Source organism: Pristis pectinata, chromosome 21 (assembly GCF_009764475.1).
Source record: "Pristis pectinata isolate sPriPec2 chromosome 21, sPriPec2.1.pri, whole genome shotgun sequence".
Lineage (NCBI taxonomy): Eukaryota > Metazoa > Chordata > Chondrichthyes > Rhinopristiformes > Pristidae > Pristis > Pristis pectinata.
In genome coordinates, this window is record NC_067425.1 from 24,988,805 (window position 1) to 25,010,805 (window position 22,001).

The following is a 22,001-nucleotide window of genomic DNA, read 5'->3' on the forward strand; positions in this document are numbered from 1 at the left end:
ATTGGTAAGACCACTCTTGGAGTATTGTATGCGGTTCTGTCTGCCCGGCTATAGGAAGGATGTCATTAATCTGGAAAGGGTGCAGAAAAGATTCACAAGGATATTGCTGGGATTTATGACTTGAATTTTAAGGAAAGGCTGTATAGTTTGTGACTTTTTTCCCTGGAGTGTAGGAGGTTGAGGGTGCCCTTATAAAATCAGGAGGGGCATAGATAAGGTGAATGGTCACAGTCTTCTTCCCAGGGTAGGGGAATCTAAAACTAGAGGGCATAGGGTTAAGGTGAGAGGGCAACTTTTTCACACAGAGGGTGGTGGGTATGTGGAATGAGCTGGCAGAGGAAGCTGTGGAGGCGGGTACCATTACAACGTGTATAAGATACTTAGATAGGCACATGGACAGGAAAGGTTTAGAGGGATATGGGCCAAATGCAGGCAAATGGGACTAGCTCAGGTAGACATCTTGGTCGGCCTTGATGAGTTGGGCCGAAGGGCCTGTTTCAGTGCTGTATAGTTCTGTGATTCTATGACTCTATGTCCCTATACCTCAGTTGAGGGTACAGTTAATGACTACAAGATCCCTTTATACCTTGGGGGAAGCTCTCCTTATCACATGAACACAGATAAGCTTTATATTTTCATTTGCAGCATGTGAATTTTGACTGCATAACCAGCATTTATTACTCATCTCTAGTCTCACTTATGAAAGTGGTGGTGAGACTTGATCAACTGGAATCCATCTTGTGGTTTGGCACTGCTTTCTTTCCCTGATTCATCTTGTTATCTTAAGCAACAGGTTACACACACAGTTGTAGCAATATGGTATTATGGTTTTATTGGGCTCACCCCAGCCCATGCCTTACGATTGCAGACCCTCCCCTGGTGCACTACCTTCAATCTCCACATCAGCACTAACCCAAGGCTCCATGAGTCCAGTTAAGCCGGAGGCCTCACTGCCATGGGTTTCCTGCAAAGTAGAGCTGTCCACAAGCAATGATGGGGACTTGGGGCAGTGGATCTTGGGGCTCCACCTCTGGAATGCCCTGATCTCATGCCCTTACTGTCCAGGGCCTCTCCAACTGTTTCTAAACATCTCTGATTATGAGACATTTGAAAGCAGTTGAAATAGACTTGACACAAAAGAAATCAAAATTACTTTTAAAACTTTCTTTATAGAAGTAAATACAACTAAACATTAAACTGGCATAAATGAATTAATAACATCAATTAAAATAAAGAGAAAGGAAATGTTCTGCTTAACAGCTGTTCCATCTAGGATAGCAATCCCATACAAATGATTGGGGTTGTTCAAGATATGCCAGCCCTGGAGGTAAAGCTGAATGGCCAGATATGAAGTGTATCTATTCCCTTGGTTCAGCATGACTGAGCTCCACCCCTGAACCCTTCCCTTTTCTTTCTTGACTTCTGTACCTCCATCTCAGATGATAGGTTAATGCCCAATATCCATTACAAGCCCACAGACTGGCAGAACTTCCTTGAATACACCTACTCCCATCCTGCTTCATGCAAGGACTACATTCCATGCTCCCAGTTTCTCTGGCTCCATATTAACTGTTCTGACAATGACACCTCCCACACCAGTGCCTTTAAGACATCTTCCTTTTCTTTGCTTAACTGTAGCTTCCATTACATTGTAGTTGATGGGGTTTTCAGTTGCATCTGTTCTATTTCCTGCACTTCTGCTCCCATTCCCACTTCTCCCACCCAGAGCAAGGACATGGTTCCCTTGTCCTCACCTTCAACCCCACCAGCTTCCATGTTCCACAGACCATCCTCTGTAATTTCTGTCACCTTCAAATGATACCACCACCATGCACACTATCTCCTCTCTTCCTTTTCCACAATCTGAAGGGGTCATTCCCTTCAAAGCTTCCAGGTTCATTCCTCCATCTCCACCAACGCCCACTTCCTTTCTTCAGACACCTTCCCATGCAACTGTAGGAGATAAACCACTTGCCCTTTTATGTCTTCCCATCCCAGCATCCAGGAGAACCAAACACGCCTCACAGGAGAAGCGGCGACTCGCCTATACTTATTTCAAATTTGATGTACTGTATTCTGTGCTCATAATATGGTCTACTCTACTTTGAATAAACCAAATCAAATAGGGTGATTATTTTGCAGAACATTTCTGTTCAGTTTGTAAAGGTAACTCTGAAGTTCTAGTTGCCTGTAACTTTAATTCAACATCCTGCTTCCCACTTTGTCCTCTTTGTAAACAGTTCCAATGAAGCCCAACGTATGCTCAAGAAAAACCATCTGATCTTCCTTCAGCCAGTTCCAATGAAATGCAACTTTACTCAGGTTTTCGTTCTCTATGGATACTGCTTGAGCTTTTTGAATATTTCTAGCATTTTCTGATTTGATTCCATATTGCTGGAAATAAGAACATAAGGTCCCAAATCTTGCTGGTAAATGCAAGTGGTTCCAAACAAGCCACTAGTATTTACCTGCTTAAATGGAATCACACCATGGATTTCTGCACATACATTGTCACACATAGAAGTCCTGGACTACCTGGAGTCAGAATCCAGTTCATTTTTGTCTTTGGACTCCACATGGAGTTCAATGATAGAGTTTCAACTTGTTAGGTTTTATGTTGGAGAATTCCCCCTCAGATCCAGCTCAGACTATTGACTAAAATGGAGATCGTAGAGTTACAGATATCCAAGCTAAATTCCTTTCTAAAAATAATTTCAGTTTACTTTAATGTATGTTACATGTGTACATGTATTTTTGGTGATTTGGCTAATTCATTGTTTTGAAATGGTTTATAATGCTTATTAGAATAGCTGAAGCACTGAAAATGACCACAGCTTTAAAGCCAACAAGACTGAAGACAGGTTTTACAGGCTTTCATAGTGTGGGGGATATCACAGGAATAGGACTTTGTCAGTGTGCTGTTGAAGATGCCCCTATGCTGCTGTAGTCCTGTACGTATTGGGCTAGCTGGGTAACCTCTTGGCACTGGAGCTGGTAACTATGGGCATGGAGAAACCTCAAGTACTGCAGTTGGGTTGTGGGCCCAGGCATTCAATTTAGTCCATTGTATAGGAGCAGGAGTAGGCCATAATGCTTCTAGAATCTGCTCTAGTATCTGGTAAGATCATGTTTAGGACTCTTCCTTGACTACCTTCCTGCCTGAACGTCATATCCATTGATTCCCTTGGAGTCCAAGGATCTTTCAATCTCAACCTTGAATGCACACAACATCTGAGCCTGAGAAGAATTCCAAAGATTCACAGCAGTTGACAACCAAAAGAACTTTTTATTTATAAAAGGATATTTCTTCCCCGATGATGACCACCCAGTGAGGCCCTACACCAAGGCACAGCAGCTAATTCGAGAGAAACAGCTCCAAGTCACTCTTTTGTATGACTGATTAGCTAACCTGTTCTCAGAACAAGGATGCAATCAGTTGTTCACACAAAGTCTCTTACTGTTCTTTTTCTTTGGTGTAATAAAATCATGCATAAAAAAGGACAGATGGACTAGTGTACATCAAAGTCTCTCCAACTGATGAAGGTGAGGTATAGCACCAACAAAAGAATCAATATTGTAGAAAGAAAATGAGCCCTCAAAACTACCAGAAGTGTTCAACAATAGTCATGGCCTTTTTATACTCTGGCATTGTCACTGACTGTCTGTGGCTCAGCTAAGCTTCAGTCCTGTAACTGAATATGGGGCATATGTAATTAAACCTGGGTCTGATGGCTGGATCGCAGTAGCAGGTGTCGTCTGTTAACATAAAGCCTAGGAGATTCCACTAGAAAGCTGTGCTCCATGGAGGGAATGGAGATCTGAATGTAGACAAATGAGAGTCCTAACCTATCTTATGATAAGACTAACCACTATAAGCTCTTGATTCTTATATTTCAATGAGCTCAGCTCTCATATGTCAGTATATATGGGCACAGCCAAAATAATTTCTTTTCAAAGGGCAATCCCATCATCCTTGGACCAAGTATATTCTTCCTGAAGTATGAAGGCCAAAATTGTACACATTACTCCAAGTATATTGTCAACAAACTCCTGTTCTGCTGTTCAATTTTTCCTTACTCACATCAGGGGTGATATGGTGATGCAGCAATTAGTGCTGTTGCATCACAACTCCAGGGACCTGGTTTGATTCTGACCTAAGGCACTTCTGTGTGGAGTTTGCAGATTCTCTCTGTGACTGTGTGGGTTTCCTCCAGGAACTCTGCTTTTCTCCCACTTCCCAAAGATGTGCAGGTAGGTTAGTTGGCTAATGTAAGTGGCAAAAAGAACCAAAGGGGAGTTGATAAGCATGTGTGAAAGGCAGTCAGTTGCAGGGGTACAGGGAAATAAGTGGAAGGTGAATGGGCCTAATGGGATTGCTCTCCGAGAGCTGGCATAGATCTGATTGGCCAAATAGTCTCCTGTTTTGTTGCAAGTAAAAGATAGGGTAAGATGTGCTCCAACCCTTTTACAATATAGGCAAACATACCATTTGGTTTTCTAATTGCTTGCTGCATTTGTCTGTTAACTTTCTGTGTTTCATCCTCTGAACATTAATAGTTACTAATTTCTCACCATTCAGAAAATGCTCAATATTTTTGTTTTTTTCTACAACCTCACATTTACCAACCTCACACTCCATCTGCCACATTCTTACCCATTCATCTATCCTGTCTATATTCCCATAGAGACTATTTGCATTCTCATAGTTTGCTTTCTTTGCTAGCTTTGTACAAAGAACAAATTTGTTTACATTGCACTCAGATCTCAACACCAAAGTCATTAATATTGATTGTAAATGGCTGTGGCCACAACACTTGGGAAACCTGTCCGCTGAGTTTCAGGAATAACAACATCATCTCCATCAGGGATGCATGTGATATTGTTCTTTTGGCTTCTACTGGACATTGCAGGGGAGTTTTAACCAAGTGGTACCTCCTAGGGGAACATAGTCTTGCAAGCACTAAGAGGCCTGCAGATTAAGGAACATACTTATTGCACTTTATTTTCCTCCTCCTGCCACTACTCAGGCGATCTTATAGCTGAGCAAGCTGCAGGGTTTGAACTGTTAGTTGAAAGTGATACAGAATTACCAAAGCCTTAGTGAACACTGTTAGTCTAGCATCTGCAACTAGTGCTAATCTACCATTAATACCTATTTTGAGACCACCTTAAAAATAGATGTTGTTCTGTGTTGAGTTACTGTAGCTGCAGTCTAATTCAGGCCCTTGTTTTCCACTTGCATCCCAATTCTGCTTCCATTCTGCTATCACAATCCAATATTGAGCCCAATTCCTACTTCCGGTCTGACAGACGTCTGTAAATTACCTACAGTACGACTCAGGCTCCAATCAACTATCTAAAATTAAACACTGACTCCAATCTCAATTAACTACAACCTAACACATCACCCTGACACACTTTCTCTATTCTTTTACAGTCGTACCACTCCCCCTGCCACTGCTAGAACTCTGACTCAGTACTCTGCTGCACCATTTGCTGCAGTGGTTCCAACCCTGGTGCCTCACTCTCCATCTGTGACAGTGAGACTGCCCCACTGGATTTCCTTCCTGAACTCTCCTCCACTCCAGTCTGCTGTATTCAGTGAAGACCATCCTTAAAACCTACTTCTGTGACTCAGCGTTTGATGAATCTTTGACTAACTTCTTGCTTTTGCCCAGTATCCATTTTTTTTGTCTGATTACACTCGTGAAGTGCCTTGGACTTTTTGTATGCACGAGAAGTATTATATAACTGGAAATGGATTTTAAGGTATTTTAGTGCGTTGAGCACTCCTCTACAATTCACCATTTTTATTAAAACACTACTTTGAACTGATCATTTAGGAGAATTTCTGCTTTGCACATTCTCCCCCTCCCAATCAGCAAATGCAGGAGAGGTTGCAGCAGAGCTGGAAGCAGTGATGATACCTGATAAGACAGTTATATGGATTTAGGCACTACCATGATGTGCGAAAAGGAAAGGGGAGGTTTGGAACAATCTATCGACGACTGCTCCAGTATCTACATCACTTGCTGATCTCGTATCTGCCTTTCTGCCTTAAACTATAATATTAAATATGATCCTCATTCCTTCTGAAGGAAGTTAATGGGCTGGATTTTCCTGTTGAATGCTTAGATGGTGCCTCACTCTCCATCTGTGACAGTGAGACTGTCCTATAAATCCTTTGGCTGTTGCTTGGTAGCAGCAGGGGCTTTGCCTGGTTGGGTACAGCATCGTCAGCATAGGCTCTACGTTCATTCAGCTTGAATCACTAAGAAAAAGAAGGTAATGTTCAAGGTTTTCTTTTCAATGGTATTAAAACTACAAAATGATTTTATTCTGGTGTTTCCCCAAGAGCTTGCTGAGAATATGCTTAACTTCTGGCTTGCTGCCTCTCCATTACAGAACTGGAGCATTTTAATATTTAATATGTTTCTGATTGATTGCATTACTTGCTCTTACATTTATGACTCCCATAAAGAGTTCACATAAAACAGGCTATGACCGTGCTGCATTATAACTGTAATACACTCTGTATGCACGTCTCCCAGGGACAGTGTTATATAGAGGTTTACTGTTTATTTGATTAAATGTGTTCTGGTTTTGCTTCACAGTGTTGCTCTTACCTCTGGCAATTGAGTATAGCTAGAAATTTGAGTGTAAGGTTTTAGTGTTGTTGGTGTAAGAAGGCAAGAACCGTAGGCCTCAGCATGAAATAATGATGAAAGAGAGTGGTATTCTGGAAATAAATTTTTGGCTCATTTATTTCATACTCCTTATTTTGAATTATTCTAACTTTCTGTAAAGACAGGTAGCTTTAGAAGAGGATTTTTTTTTGTCTTAGCCCCTGCATTATCTGTTGTTTGGAGAAGTGTGAATCTGAGCTAATGTTAATTATTGTTGGGAGCATCTTATGTCTGAAGGTTGGTTATTCATTTGGAGCCTCGTATGTCTGAAGTTTGGTTATCCATTGGGAGCATCTTATGTCTGAGGTCTGGGCCAGGCATTCACTGAGTAGGTTATGTACCTGACCCAGGATCAGGTTTCCACTGAGAGCAGTTTCTGCCTGACAACCAGATTCAGACATATAATGGGACCAATTTATTAAGTCCATTGAAGGTTGATAACTAATCTCAAAATTCATCATATGGAAAGTGTGGAAGTATTACAGGGTTCTTAGCGTTTATAATAACCAACATACTATTTGATAAAAATGACATTATGTTTCGTGCTATTTCAGAAAATTGTGATGCAGTGTCCTGTTCTTCATTCGTCTTACAGATCCGCCTGAGAAACTCACTGCACTTTTAGTTTAATGTTAATCTCAAAATTGTACCTATGTACTGGGTTAATTAACTTCTCGCTCCTTGCTCTGTATCCCAGGTTTCTAGTTGATCTACCTGGTATGCAGCGGCCAAGCATTGTGCAGCTCTGAGCTCAGCTAAATACTCTGATACGAACTCACTATCTAAAATTAATACCTGCATTAATATTTTATGAAGCAGATGGATTCTAAGTAAACAAGGTTCTGTACCTATTATTGGAAATGAGAAACAAGTTGGCATAGCAATTCTAGATAAACATATTGTAACTAAACCTTTTTGGTATCAGCACCAGTAAAGCAAAGATGATTTTAGCAGGTAGAGATTAGAACCTTTCTGTAACATAAACAGTGGAAGAAGTTTGAATTGATTATCTTATCCTCTAATTTCACGTGACTGTCCTGCTGACGTATTCTGTTCAGTATCAATTTTGGTTTGTGCTTCTGTACACCAAACTATGGGTGTGGATAATCCTGAAGAAAACTTGCCACAAAGTACAAGCTGACAGTAATAAACTTAAAGAGTGCGTATATAATTGGCAAATAAATTTCATTCTGGAAAGGCGTGTGGTAATGCTTCCTGCAGGAACAAACAGTACAGATACACTGATTATTAAAAGCATCAATAAAAGTTAAAATGGTACTTAAATTGCAAGCAAAGCATTAGCATTCCTTTTTGGAGGAATAGAATTGAAAAGCAGAGAAGTCATATAGAAAATATAGACCCATGGCTCAACCATGCTTTCAGTACTATGCCATTCTGGCTTTCGCATAAAAAAAAATATAAATCGACTGGCAAAGATATTGAAAAAATTTGCATTCATTCAAATTCTATCTCATGTTTTTGTTCCTCATCAGTAACTGCAGTATAACACTGAAACAGGAGTGAAGTTCTTTTTATCTTCAAAGGCCAACTGACAGTGGTGGTTGGTCACAGCCAGACAAAGGGTGTGGCTGGTCTGTATGTTGTTGGTGCCCCACCCGTGAATAGATAGAACAATTGGAGCATAAAATAACTGGAAATGTTGGAAAACTGAAGCAAAAACAGAAAATGCTTGATGGAGACAGAAAGGGGAGGGTGGGTGGGTGGGGAGGGAAACAAAGTGAAACAGAAATGCATAGCCACATCTGAGATGAGGGCCATGTTAAAAGCAGAGTGGTTATATGAAATTGTTGAATTCAGTATTAAGTTCTGAGGGCTTCAGTGGACCTAGTCAGGAGATGAGATGCTGTTCCTCAAGCTTACAGTGGGCATCATTGGAGTAATGTAGGAGGCTGAGGTCAGAGTGGGAAGGTAATTAAACTTACAGTCAAGTGAATGGAGGTGTTCCACCGAGTGGTTACCTAATCTGCATTTGGTTTCTCCAGTGCAGAGGAGACTAAATGTAATGCACACAATTGGAATAAGTGCAAATGAATTGCTGCTTCATCTGGAAGAAATGTTCAGTTCACTGGATAATGGGGAACAGTAGCAGGACAGATGTTGCATTTCATGCATTTGCTGAGAGAGTGCTATGGGAAGGGGAGTGATTGGAGGAGATAGAGTGCACCAGGGAGTTCAGAAGGTAATGGGCCCTTTGGAATGCAGAAAGGAAAAGTGAGGGGAAAATTTGGAGGTGACAGAAATTACCTGTTGAATAAAGAAGCTGGTGGAGTGGGAGGTGGAGACACAGGGAAGCCAATGGTGTTCTTGTTGGAAGGAGAATGAGTAAGATCTGAAGTACTGGAAATAGAGGAGATGGGGTTGAGAACCATGTCAATAATAGAGGGAAGACCATGGTTAAGGCAAGAGGAAGACATCTTAAAGGCGCCTGCATGGAAGGTCTCGTCATCGGAGCAGATAAAACAGAGACGGAGCAAACGGGAGAATGGAATGTTGTTGTCAAAGGAAGCTCGAGAGGAGATGTGTCAGGATAACTGAATGCTTCCTTTACCATCTCCAGTGATCCCGATTGTATTCTCTTTAACCCCATTTTAGTTTTCAGTTGTCTATATGAACTTGATGTTTGCCATAAACCTCCTTTTCTTGTTTCATTTTAATCTCAATTTCTTTTGTCACCTGAGGTCTAGCTTTGGATTCCTTCATTTCCCAATAGAAATATACTCGTCTGTACCCAAACTATCTCCTCCTTTAGGGAGTGTTCATGAAAGAATAAAATTGTGATTAGCTGAACATTTGCACATTTTAATTGTGTCATTGATTCTAGTGTGCCAAGTTGTTTTAGCGGTAGTTCTTTCCTTGCAGACTGACTGCCAGTAAATGCAAATGCAGATATGTGGGTACCAATGTTTAAGGGCATGGTAGCTACTGAATAACCTAGTATCTCTGCCAATTTCCAATGTTCCTCCGGTTTTCCCATATACATCAAATGAGGTGATTTTCATTGGAATGTTGCTGACAGGAATCATATTTATATTGACCTACAGATAAATCATATTTTGAGTATTGTGCACTATTCTGATCTCCATAGAAAAGACTATAAAGAGACCGGCAGAAATGGAGAGAAGGCTTACATCAGTCTAATTCTGTCTCATGTTTCTGGTTCTTATCAGCAATCAGAAATAAGATGAATGGAGAATTAAGTGGAGACCTCAAGTCTCAGCAGATAGAGAATGGAAGTGATCTTAAAAGAGTTGAATGATTCTTCATTCTGATGAAAAGTCATCTGCTTGAATTTTCAACTCTATTTAACTTCTCCACAGATGCTACCTGACCTTCTGAATGCTTCTAGGATCTGCAGTGTTTTGCTTTTGATTAATTCTTAACCTTAGGGCCTCTTGATTTAATGTTTTATTCAGCTCAGCACCTGGTACTTTTGGATGCCCTATGTGTAAGGCAGGATTTGTACTCTACATTGACTGAGTTTGTACTCCTAACCCTGATGATGTAATTGCATCACTCAGAATGAAGTCATCCAAGAAATCCTCCCTTAATACAGTCCTCTAAAAGCAAATTGCTACTTTAAAACAGTTCATTGTGGAAATCCAAGAGAGGTTTACTTCCTTAACAGGCGGTGTGCCTGTCCCTTACATCATGTCTGTCTGAGAGACTGATGTAGACTGAGTGCACCATTTATATTCATATATTTGCCACAATAGTATGTTAATAGAAACACTCAGCAAGTCAAACAGCTTCAGTGGAGAGAGGAAGGTAAATTCACATTTCAGGTTGAAGACATGTTGGTAGCATTCTGGTATGTTGCACAATCAGTCAACTGAATGTTTAATTAAATGTCAAAATGGGGGAGCTCCCAGAGGACCTTTGAACCATTTATCAAGTAGTACCAGTTTTTCTCCAGTCTCCAAAATTATTATAAAGTCTGTTAGAGTTTTAGTTACTCATATGAGATGGTGGAGGTGCCTTCAGTTCCACAACAAACACTTTCATCTGGGATATAGCGGCGTACCACCCACTCACCTCCAAAGAATAGTTGCCTTGTTGATTAACTCGCTCATCGTGTTCACCAAGCAATTGTATGCTCGGACTCAAAACCCTGCTGAAGTCTCCTCATATCTAACTTTCCTCAGTTACAGAATCATGGCATGTTCTTTTGCAGAAACCGGTTATTCCATTCGTCAAGTCAATGCAGGTTATCCCTCTATGAGCTGTGTAAAGAGTTTGTACGTTCTCCCCATGTCTGCGTGGGCTTCCTTCAGGTGCTTCGGTTTCCTCCCACTTTCCAAAGACATACAGGTTAGAAAGTTGTGGGCATGCTCTGTTGGCGCTGGAAGCGTGGCGACACTTGTGGACTGCCCCCAAAACACTCTACGCAAAAGATGCATTTCACTGTGTGTTTCAATGTACGTGTGCCTAATAAAGATATCTTATAAAGCAAATTGCTACTTTAAAACAGTTTATTGTGGAAATCCAAGAGAGGTTTATTACCTTAACAGGCAGTGTGCCTGTCCCTTACGTCATGTCTCTCTGAGAGACTGATGTAGACTGTTTTTATCTTTATGAATATGATTTAATCTTTGTGAATATTTACCAAAAAGTGCTTTTTATGCACTATTATATTCACTATTTCTCTCTAACAATTTTAACTTTTTTTAAATTTATGTATTTTCTAAAAGAAAATAGGTGTTTGGCTTGCTGAGATGAAAGCACTGAATAATATAGTACTTCAATCTTTCTGAACATTATGGGAGTGGAAGAAGAAAGGTATTCTATTGGGGTCCATTTTGAAATGCAAGGAATAGACATGAAACAAGTTACTGATCACTATAGTTTTCAGGTTTTTGTGAGCATAAACATAAATGAACTGTTTGAACACAAAGACAGTTTGTCTAATTTTCAGAAATTGTGATGACACTGACCATGTGTTGACTGCCATTTTTTTTCCAATTATTTGACAGCCTGCAGCTGAAATATCATCAGTACATCCAGGGTTATCCCTGCAAGAGTCAACAGAATTCTCCAAGACTTCAGAGGCAAGTGGATCTGTTGTACAAACTCTGGTCCCATGCTCAGATAAGCTCAGCAAGTAGGTTAGGCAACTGATGAGTTTAATTAGGGTGAAACTAATTGTGTATAATTTAAGAGAAAGCTCAGGTATTTTACTTGGTATAGGTGGCAATGCACACTTAAAAACTTTGGAAAAAAGAGCAGATTCCTGATTCTATTAGGACAACTGGTGTACAGAGTTTATCTCAGAAGGGAGAACATAAGACCATGATTTCTGTATTGTAGGCACAGAAAATGGTCTTTGTTCTGCTGTGTTATTTCTCTTAACAATGGTCTGTGTGCTTGCACCAGTAGACGGACTAGCTTCTGTCCAGGTATTTCTAGGGAACTAACTCTTACATGAATTCTTTCATAGTTGGAACTTCATTAAAGATTTTGGAAAATAGTGCAATATGAAGCTCTCTTGTGGAACCAATACAAGCAGGCTGAGCCGACTAACTACTTATGTCTGTTAAACTCAATGATGGCAATAATCATAATTTATGCAGATACGTTAATGAGAGTCAGATGATGCTGTAAGGATCCTGAAAGGCCACTTTTATTACTGACCATCCTTTATCCTGCCAACCATGGGCAGTACTTCAAGGGAAGGGTCAACCTCTAATGTTAGTTCATGAACTTTTCAGCTGGAGTCATTTTGAAGCTTTGGAAAGATTTGGGAGACGTTCTTCTTGCGTAGCTTGATTTTTTAAAAATCAAATCACTTCAAGGTGCAAATATTGACTGCAGGATGTTCTAAGTTGTACACTTGGTTAATTGTCTCCTTGGTATGCTTGGCTTGGTTCACAGTTTAATCCAAGACATTTTTTTCATATTTTCCTTACAACATAGAAGGAGGCCATACAGCCCATTGTGATTATGCCAGCTTTCAGTGGATTGATCCTATCAGTGCCATCCTCCCACTTATTTCCCTGTAACCTGTCTCTCTCACGTATCCATCAACTCCCCCGATTCTCCCACCACTCACCTGCACTAGGAGTGATTTACAATAGCCAATTGACCCACCACCAGCAACTGCTGGAAAAAATGAGAGCACATGAATGAAACCCACATAGTCATAGGGAGAATGGGCAAATTACGGCCCTCATTAAGGAAAGCGGTAGTATTCTCAATCAACAATTCCTACGCCTGGACAGACAGTGCCTTATGCAAACAGCCCACAATGTACAGAAAATTGTTGTATTTTAACTTGTGTAAGCCTGTGGTGAAATGGGAACAATTCATGAAACTCCCTTTGAAGGACAGCTTTCAGCATAATAAGGTAGAAGTTGCTGATAAAAAAAGGCAGAGTGGGAATAAAGGGGGCCTTTTCTGGCTGGCTGCTGGTGACTAGTGGTGTTCTGCAGGGGTCAGTGTTGGTTCCGCTACTTTTCACGTTATGTACTAATGATCTGGATGACGAAATTAATGGCTTTGCGGCCAAGTTTGTGGATGATACAAAGATAGGTGGAGGGGTAGGTAGTGTTGAGGAAGTAGGGAGTCTGCAGAAGGACTTGGACAGGTTGGGAGAACGGGCAAAGAAGTGGCAGATGGAATACAGCGTAGGGAAGTGTACGGTCATGCACTTTGGTAGAAGGAATAAAGGCATAGACTATTTTCTAAACAAGTAGCGAATTCAGAAATTGGAGGTGCAAAGGGACCTGGGAATCCTAGTGCAGGATTCCCTAAAGGTTAACTTGCAGGTTGAGTTGGTAGTAAGGAAGGTAAATACAATGTTAGCATTCATTTTGAGAGGACTGGAATATAAAGGCAAGGATGTAATGCTGAGGCTTTATATGGCATTGGTCAGACCACAACTGGAGTATTGTGTGCAGTTTTGAGCCCCATATCTAAGGAAGGATGTGCTGGCATTGGAGAGGATCCAGAGGAGGTTTACAAGAAAAATCCAGTGAATGAAAGGGTTAATGTATGAGGAGCGTTTGATGGCTCTGGGCCTGTACTCGCTGGAGATTAGAAGGATGAGTGGGGATCTCCTTGAAACCTATCGAATATTGAAAGGCCTGGATAGAGTGGATGTGGAGAGGATGTTTCCATAGTGGGGGAGTCTAGGACCAGAGGGCACAGCCTCAGAATAGAAGGACATCCCTTTAGATCAGAGATGAGGAGGAATTTCTTTAGCCAGAGGGTGGTGAATGTGTGGGATTCATTGCCACAGAAGACTGTGGAGGCCAAGTCATTAGGTATATTTAAAGTGGAGGTTGATAAGTTCTTGATTAGTAAGGGCATCAAAGGTTACAGGGAGAAGGCAGGAGAATGGGGTTGGGAGGGAAAAATAAATCAGCCATGATCGACTGGCGGAGCAGATTCGATGGGCCAAATGGCCTAATTCTGCTCCTTTGCCTCTGGTCTTAAGGCGGGCACAGAAGTGAAGGTGCCAAAGTAGAGCTCACTAAAGGGCAATTCAACAGAGTAATGCCAGCTCCCATTTACAGTCATATCTAACATCTGTTCCAACTTCAAATAATCTGTGTTTTCTAAAAGACAACTATGATATTTGTACAGTGACATCATTTGTAATGAGACTGGGATTTATTTCCAATGATGAATTGACAGAACTTCCGTAATGAGCAGCCTCACCTTCTCAACATCCATGTCCAGCAGATGTGTGTAGCTTTTCACGTAATGCCTTGCTTGAAATAATACCCAACCACCATTAAGTAATCCAGCAGCTTTGACAAGTGAATTTATTTAGTGCCATCCTGCCAGCCCATTAAATCAGGAGACTTTTGCGATTCTGTTATATCAACCTGAACTGAATGGCTGTAGCCTTTTACAGAATTCCAATATTTTGAGCCGCCTCTGTGCCTGAGTTCAGTTTTCTCATGAACAATTTCAGCTAAAGGTAACTGGTTACTTTAGTAACATGCTCTTGTCCAGGGAAAACCCAGTTCCCAAACTCAATGATGAGTCAGGCCCAAAGCATTACATTTTCTTTTGGAATTTACAAGGACTGTTAAACTTCTGTTTATTTCTTTCAAATGCCCAACATTCTGCTCTGCACTTCGAGCTTATCTGCTTTAATTTCAAATTTCCAGTGTTCATGATTTATTTTTCCTGGATTCTTAGTCTTGATGAGCCTTGGTATCAGCTAATATTTGTGGATCTTATGGAATAGAAATTTGAAGAAGCTACTTCTCCATTTACACTTGACAATATAGCTTGGGCGACCAACTTGAGAAATTCATTTCCTGTGCTTCCCGGTTGAAGAACCTCTTGCACAAAAGAAAAATTTATCTTTGCAATGTCAAATATCCACTGTTAGTAGAATGCAGCATGGTGTCCTTAAAGTGCCATATGTAGCAGAGATAGTAGCAGTCTTGCCTCTAGGTTATAAGGATCTGAGTTTGTCCAATTATATTGACTTCATTGCAAATATCTAGGCTGACAATCCAGTGCAATACTGTGGGACTGCTACACTGTTGAAGGTGCCAACATTCAGATGGGCGTTGTCTGATTAGAAAGAAGAATGAGTAATACTGGGTCTCTTGGCCAATATTTAGTTTCCAGTTGACATCATTAAAAGCAAGTCATTTGATAATTTTCACATTGTTGTTTTGGGAGTTTACTGGGCATGTTTGTTGTGGCATTTTGTTCGTTACAATGATGGCTGGATTCCTGAGGCTTGACTAATATGAAATAATTGCAAGACTTCCTTTATGCTTTTATCTTGCATAGTTCACTCAATTAAGGTTTTTGTGTATCTTGCTCGGAGCTTGGGACAGCTAGCTTATTACATCACTCTTTGTTGTAAAATAATCACTTGGAAATGTTTTCTTTATTAGGAATTTGTACTTTGTCCTGAAAAATCCCATGTCAGAACTAATTGAAGTTGTTTTATGCCTTAAGTTTTCAAACTTTTATTTTGTGTATGAATACTTTGATGGTAAACCTACTAAAATTTATTCAGAAAGCAAGTTATGGGAGCATGCCAAATTACTGAATCTGGTCTGCTTCATTACACCATAGTTCCAGAGGATTTAGGCTTCACTTTGCATTAGTGTGTTGACACAGCAAGTGTCAGCTGTGGCTCAGTTGGTCTCAGTTAGATGCTTCTTGGTTCCATTTCAGGAACTTGCACACAAACATTTGAGTTAATATTCCAGTGCAATGTTTGAGGGTGTGCTACATGGTTTTTCTGAAGGGGAGCTAAACCAGATGGTCTCTCAGATGGACACAAAAGATACAATGGCATTAATTTAAAGAACAAGGAAATTACTTCTACTCTGCCATCACAAACCCACACTGTGTTCTGGCTAATATTTACCCTTGGGTCAATATTTCTGAATATGGTCATTTGTCATATTGCAATATATGAGAGCTTGCCACATGCAAAATGCAAGCCTTTCTCTTAGATTCTTCTCTTGAACCCTTGGTATTTTCTACTGGTGTTCCACATTTAGAAAGTCCCATAAAGTATGCAAGTTTTCTGGGTGAAACTCAAAACAAAAGCTCCAGATGCTGGAAATCTAAAATAAAAATAGAAAATGCTGGAGATACTCAGCAGGTCAGACTGCATCTGTGGGAAGAACAACAAAGGGTCTTCAACCTGAAACATTAACTCTGTTTCTCTTCTCACAGATGCAGCCTGACCTGCTGAGTACTTCCAGTATTTTCTGATATTATTTCAAGTTTTCAGGGCTTTCTATGCCTACTTGAAGTTCATTGCTAAGCTTTTGGGTTGCATGTCATTTCAACTCCCCTTTCTACTCCCACATCGACCTGGCTGTCCTCAGCCTTCACCAAATGCAAACTGGAAAAATAACACCTCATATTCTGTCTGGTATCCTGCAGCCTAATGGCATGAACATTGAATTTTCCATTTTCATGTAACCCACCCACCGTATCTCTTTCCCACTCTCACCACCCTCCTCTACCTTCTCCGTATGGTTCCATCTGCCCATCACTCACTCACAAGGGTTTCTTCTTCCATGGTTCAACTATCTTATCCTTACTCCAAGCTGGTTCCATCTGCCCATCATCCCTCCCTTGTCTGGTTCCACCTGTCACCTACCAGTTACTGTCTCTATCCTTCCCCCTCCCCTACCCCCACCTGACTCCATCTGCCTAACTTTTTTTCCTTGTTTCCACGTATCACCTACCACACTCTGTCTCACCCCTCCCTCTCACTTCTATATACTGGTTATCTTCCCTCTACGCTCAACACATCGACCATCCCTTTTTCCTCCACAGATGTTGTTTGACCCGCTGAGTTCTTCTGGTAGGTTATTGTTTGCTCCTGTATCTATCTAACTTGGGATGGACATGATTGGTGCAAGCACATTAAACTAATTTATCAGAAAGTCTACAAATGTATCATTCAAGACTTAATTAAAAAGGAATTGCAGACTGAAGCGCTGGATCACTGACAAAGGGAATTTTATCTCACCTGTGCTGTACCGGACCTGGACATGATTGACGCTGATAGAACTGCTAAATGCCTTCCAAGCATCAGCTTTTTTTTTCGTTCATGAACAAGGAAATGGTGGAATCTGGAGGGGATTGTTGAGTAAATGGGGAGAATAAAAAATGGGATTAATGTAGGATTAGTGCAAGTGGGTGGTTGATGATTAGTGCAGACTTGGTGGTCTGAAAGGCATGATTCATGCTGTATCTCTCCATGGCAATAGGATTCTTTGATTTTCCCGTGATCAGATTTGTGCTCCTTGGTGCAGCTGGCTGGATCAATGTTTAATACACAGTGCTGAATAATGCTCTATTTGGCCCACTACCTAGAAGATACCTCACAACACCCCCAGTGTGCTTTTCCCATGCCCATACTGACAATGTTTAGGTGTATGAATCAGACTGATCTGGACCTCCCAATCCCAGAACAGGAAGGCAAGGTGTAATGAAGCCACTGTCGAAACTTGGCTTCATTCAGCGTATCGCTGAGACAATGCTCTGGACTCCACTGATATTCAGAACATTTAAAAATGATTACAATTAATATCTAGTATTGTATCTGAAATAATATTCATTGAAACAATAATAAATAAAAGCATTAAACTAAGGTAAAATAAATAAATGAGTTTATCTCTTTCTTCCTAATCTCCACACCAAGAATACCCATACAAATGTATAGAGATTCTGATCTTGCACTAGGTTTGACTGGGATAGAATCACAGTGTTGGAAACCCCAATGTAATGTGGGGAAGCCTGTCAATGAGGAGTCAAGCCGTGGAGCAGAGAGCGAGATGCATTGGCACATAGTTACCTGTAAGTAGCTGAACACAGATGGTTCTCTTTAAAGCTACTGGGCACAACCAGCATGATTTGGCCTGCGTTTTGCTGACACTGGTCTTCTGCTCATGCTCAGTCATAATGGAAATGGATACTGAGGGCCTATCTTGCGATGAAGACTTAATTGACACAAAAGCTTCAAACAGAACAGTAGAGAACCCCACCTACAAAATGCTTGTGACAACTGGCAAAATTTTACCCTTGCTTTGTCAGCCCTGAGTAACGCACGGACATCGAACAACACATTGGAGAGATCCCACATATTAAAACTCCCTTGATAGCCAGCAAAGCCTTAAGCTCAGCTTTGCTGGCTGTCAAAATTATTAGGATCTCTAAATATTTCTGAATGTCTGACAAAATAAATCTTAAAAATATTTAAATGTTTTAAGAATAGAATAAAATCAACAAAAATGCTTAAAACACTTTTAGATAAATAAAAGCCCTAAACAAAACACAAATAATGTTTTTAAAAGAAGGAACTTACCTTCTTACCTTCCATCCCCTGCAATCCCTGTTGACATCAGTGGGATCACAGATCCTGCTTCAGGTCTAACTTGGCACAGGGTCAGAGAACTGATTTCCCCAACACTTATGAACGGGAATATCCAGGGTAGATGGATCTGGGCTCTTGCAGCAGAGGGTATTGAAACCTATGGCTCTAACTGTTGGTAAGTACAGGATTCCTAAACATGATTGCGCATGCATGGAAGTGCTAGACTTGTTGACGTTTAGAAAGATAAATGCCAGTGTTTCTGTTGGGAGCCACCAGAACTTATTGACAAAATGTGGGCAATGATATCTTGTATCAGCAAGGATATCATAGTTTTAGAAGAGTTGAGGGAAGTACAGGAAAGAATAAAGAAAACATTTAACATCTGTGAAATGAATATTAAAAGTATGTACATTTTTCTTTTGAGCTTATTTTCTGAATGTTCAGAGAAGTATAACAATGAGCTAGATTGTATGCCCTTAGCATAGTTTAAACACAAAATGTTGCCTCAATATCAAGAAAAAGCCAGCAGCGGGAAAGAATGCGGATGCTTTCATCCTATCAAAATGGCAGTTCTGGAAGGGTTTCGAGCTATTCAGCCTTCGTTTTCCATTTCCTTTTTAAAATCCAACTGAAGTTTTGCTGTTACAGATTTTGCATTCCATGGATCCTGTTAGAATGTGATAATTTCTACAGCAGAGCACCCAATGAATTTGCATGTAGATGTTTTTCCTGGTTCTGTAGATATTATGAATCTGACTAGAGTGAGGCTCAGTATAAACAATTGGCAGTGCAGTGAATTGACTGTTGAAGTGTAGGATCTAGTTTTCTGAGAGCAGCTGACTATTGATCACTTGTTGTTCCAATTCTGAAAATTATGTGTACAGTGGGGTGATCACAGCCCACATTAAATGGATGTTGGTTTTGTAATAACTGCTACAGGCCCACTTATCAATCAACCTCAAGTTGGAATCAGTCACTTTGTCTGAACGTGTGAAAGTCAAAGTTGAGTTTATTGTCACATGCACAAGTATGTGTATGCACAGGTGCATTGAAAAACTTACTTGCAGCAGCATCACAGGCACATAAGCGTCATATAAGCAGCATTCACAAGAAAAAAAACATAAATTACACTATTTTTACAAGAAAGAACATGATTAGAACAAAAAAACAAACTACATTTTAGTTCAAAGTGGTCATAGTGTTGCTAAACTGTAGTGATCAAGGTTTTGCCAGTTGGTTCAGGAATCGAATGGTTGAAGGGAAGCAGCTGTTCTCGAACCTGGTGGTGTGGAACTTTGGGCTTCTGTACCTCCTGCCTGATGGTAACTGCAAAAAGCTGGCATGGCCCAGCTGATGGGGATCTTTGATAGGTGTTGCCTTCTTGAGGCAGCACCTCCTGTAGACACTACCAATGACGGGGAGGAAGGTGCCTGTGATGTATCAGGCAGAGTCCGTTACACTCTGCCGCTTCTTGCATTCCTGTGCATTTGAATTGCCATACCGTATCATGATACAGTCAAAGTGTGTTGTGTTCCTTTAAATGTGGAGAAATATATCAAATGTATCTTTCATGAGACGTTGTCCTGAATATGTAAATGTGTTAGTATTCTCCATGTTGAGTATTGACAATACCTGCAGCCAGAGTCCAATGACGAGCAGTTAAAGTTGTTGGCAGGTTGTTAACCAGTGCTAACAATCAGATTTCAATGTGTTATAGTCCAACTGAAAGCTGCTTGTTTAACTTTGGATTGTAGCAAATGTGATACAAACTTTTTCTGGAACTTTCCTTAGGCCAATGATTGTGGCATCTTGGTAGATCTAAGATTTAAGAACCCCAGATTTGTGCAACAATAGGCTGGTATTTAGTTAACTAAGGCTATGTAATTGACAGGTTTGTAACTTTGGAAGCTCCTTGTTGCTGTATAGCCAGAACCACCTTAATATATTGGCCCAAATTATACTTGACATGACTTGCTGCCTCAAGTACATTCCTGCACTAGACCCATGGTCCTGCTCATCTTTCACAGCTCTGCAGCTCTCTAATTCCTTGAAGCCTCACTGCTGCTGCCTTCCTCCAAAGTGGAGTGTCCACAAACAGTGACCAGTGCATCCCATCCCAGACAACCCCAATGGTCTCTGCTGTCTAAGACTTCTTCAACTGTCTCTAAATATCTTTGATGAAATATCTTTTGTTAATTAAGACTATTTTAAAAATACTTTTTAAATTAAAAATAAACATCTGGGACATAAATATGAAGTGAAATGAAAATCCTAACCTTAATGTACCATAAGTCTAGAAACATCAGCAGTGAATGCGTAAGGCTGGGGGGGGGGTCAGGTGTATCTAGCCCTTAACTCGGGACAGTCTGGAACTGCCACTCAGTGCTTTCAGTATTTATGCCCTGCACTGTGTAGGAAGTTATAAAGTACTGATCCATGGTGAGGATGTAGCCTATGGTTCTCTTACAAACAAAATACTTAAATACAGTCCAGCCCATTAACTTGAAAATTAATCCAGAATTAAATGGAAAGGTTCCTCAGCCCAGTGACAGGATCACCCTTCTCATTCCTATTAATGAATCGTTTTGGCTGGTTTATCAACCGTGTTCTGTAAACATCTGGAACTACTTGGCTAATGAATATTGATACCAAGCATACCACATAAATAGAGAGTGATATTATCTCCATCTGACAGCCAAACCTTAAGGGACCTGATTTGTCTCCTCGATAATCACTGCTTGATCTTTTGAGAGACAGATTGCTGATATAAGAAAATGTCATTGTCATGTCTGGATTTTTGACTGGTTATGATAGTCAAATAGTCCTAACCAGATCTTGTTCATTTTTCACAGGCAACAGAATTATGTAAGAAACGGAAAGAATGTGAAAGCCATGAACAAGAAATAAAGAAACGCCAGCGGATATGTCAGGATCTGGTATGTGGGCTCCTAATTATTTTAATGTATAAATATGAAAGAGCATGAGGATGGATGGGGCTCTTCTGAATCCCACTGTGCATTGTAACTTTTCCACAATTGTAATATAAAGTGTATGAAAATGAACCTCGTGAAAATATGTATTTACTATGTATAATTTAGTCAGTTTATATGCAGCGTACGTATAGTTCAGAGAAATGTTTGTAATGCATATATAAATAATATGTTGATAGTAATTGGAATTTTAAGCAAGATGCTTTTTACTTCAATATGATATTAAAGTTGCTAGTGTGAAAGTTTTGCTTGCGGCACTTTGTAATTCAATTCCAATGATTTCCTGCTCCAATTTATGGAGTTAGCATGTCCATGAACTAGACATCTCTGAAGTTTCAGTATTGAAGTTATGATGAAGGGTTGATAACCTGAAGCGTTAACTCTGATTCTGCTTTTGCAGATCTTTCTTGGCTTGCTGAATGCTTCCAGGTTTTTTTGCTTTTTTGTTTCCAGCATCTGTTTTTTTCAATTGAAGTTATGCTGTCTGGGCAA

The 22,001-nt window shown here is 40.3% G+C and overlaps 1 protein-coding gene across 8 annotated transcripts in view; it reads left to right on the forward strand.

Annotated features, from left to right (window-relative positions):
* The window catches only part of LOC127581347 (peripheral-type benzodiazepine receptor-associated protein 1), a 220,730-nt gene that overhangs the window by 126,836 nt on the left and 71,893 nt on the right, over positions 1-22,001 (forward strand). For 7 of the 8 annotated variants that reach the window (XM_052035676.1, XM_052035671.1, XM_052035679.1 and 4 more), the window contains exons 6-7: positions 11,678-11,752; positions 21,372-21,455. In XM_052035676.1, the coding sequence (XP_051891636.1) occupies positions 11,678-11,752; positions 21,372-21,455 (159 nt within the window). The remainder of the gene's footprint in view (positions 1-11,677; positions 11,753-21,371; positions 21,456-22,001) is intronic. The other variant, XM_052035675.1, reaches the window with a different exon arrangement.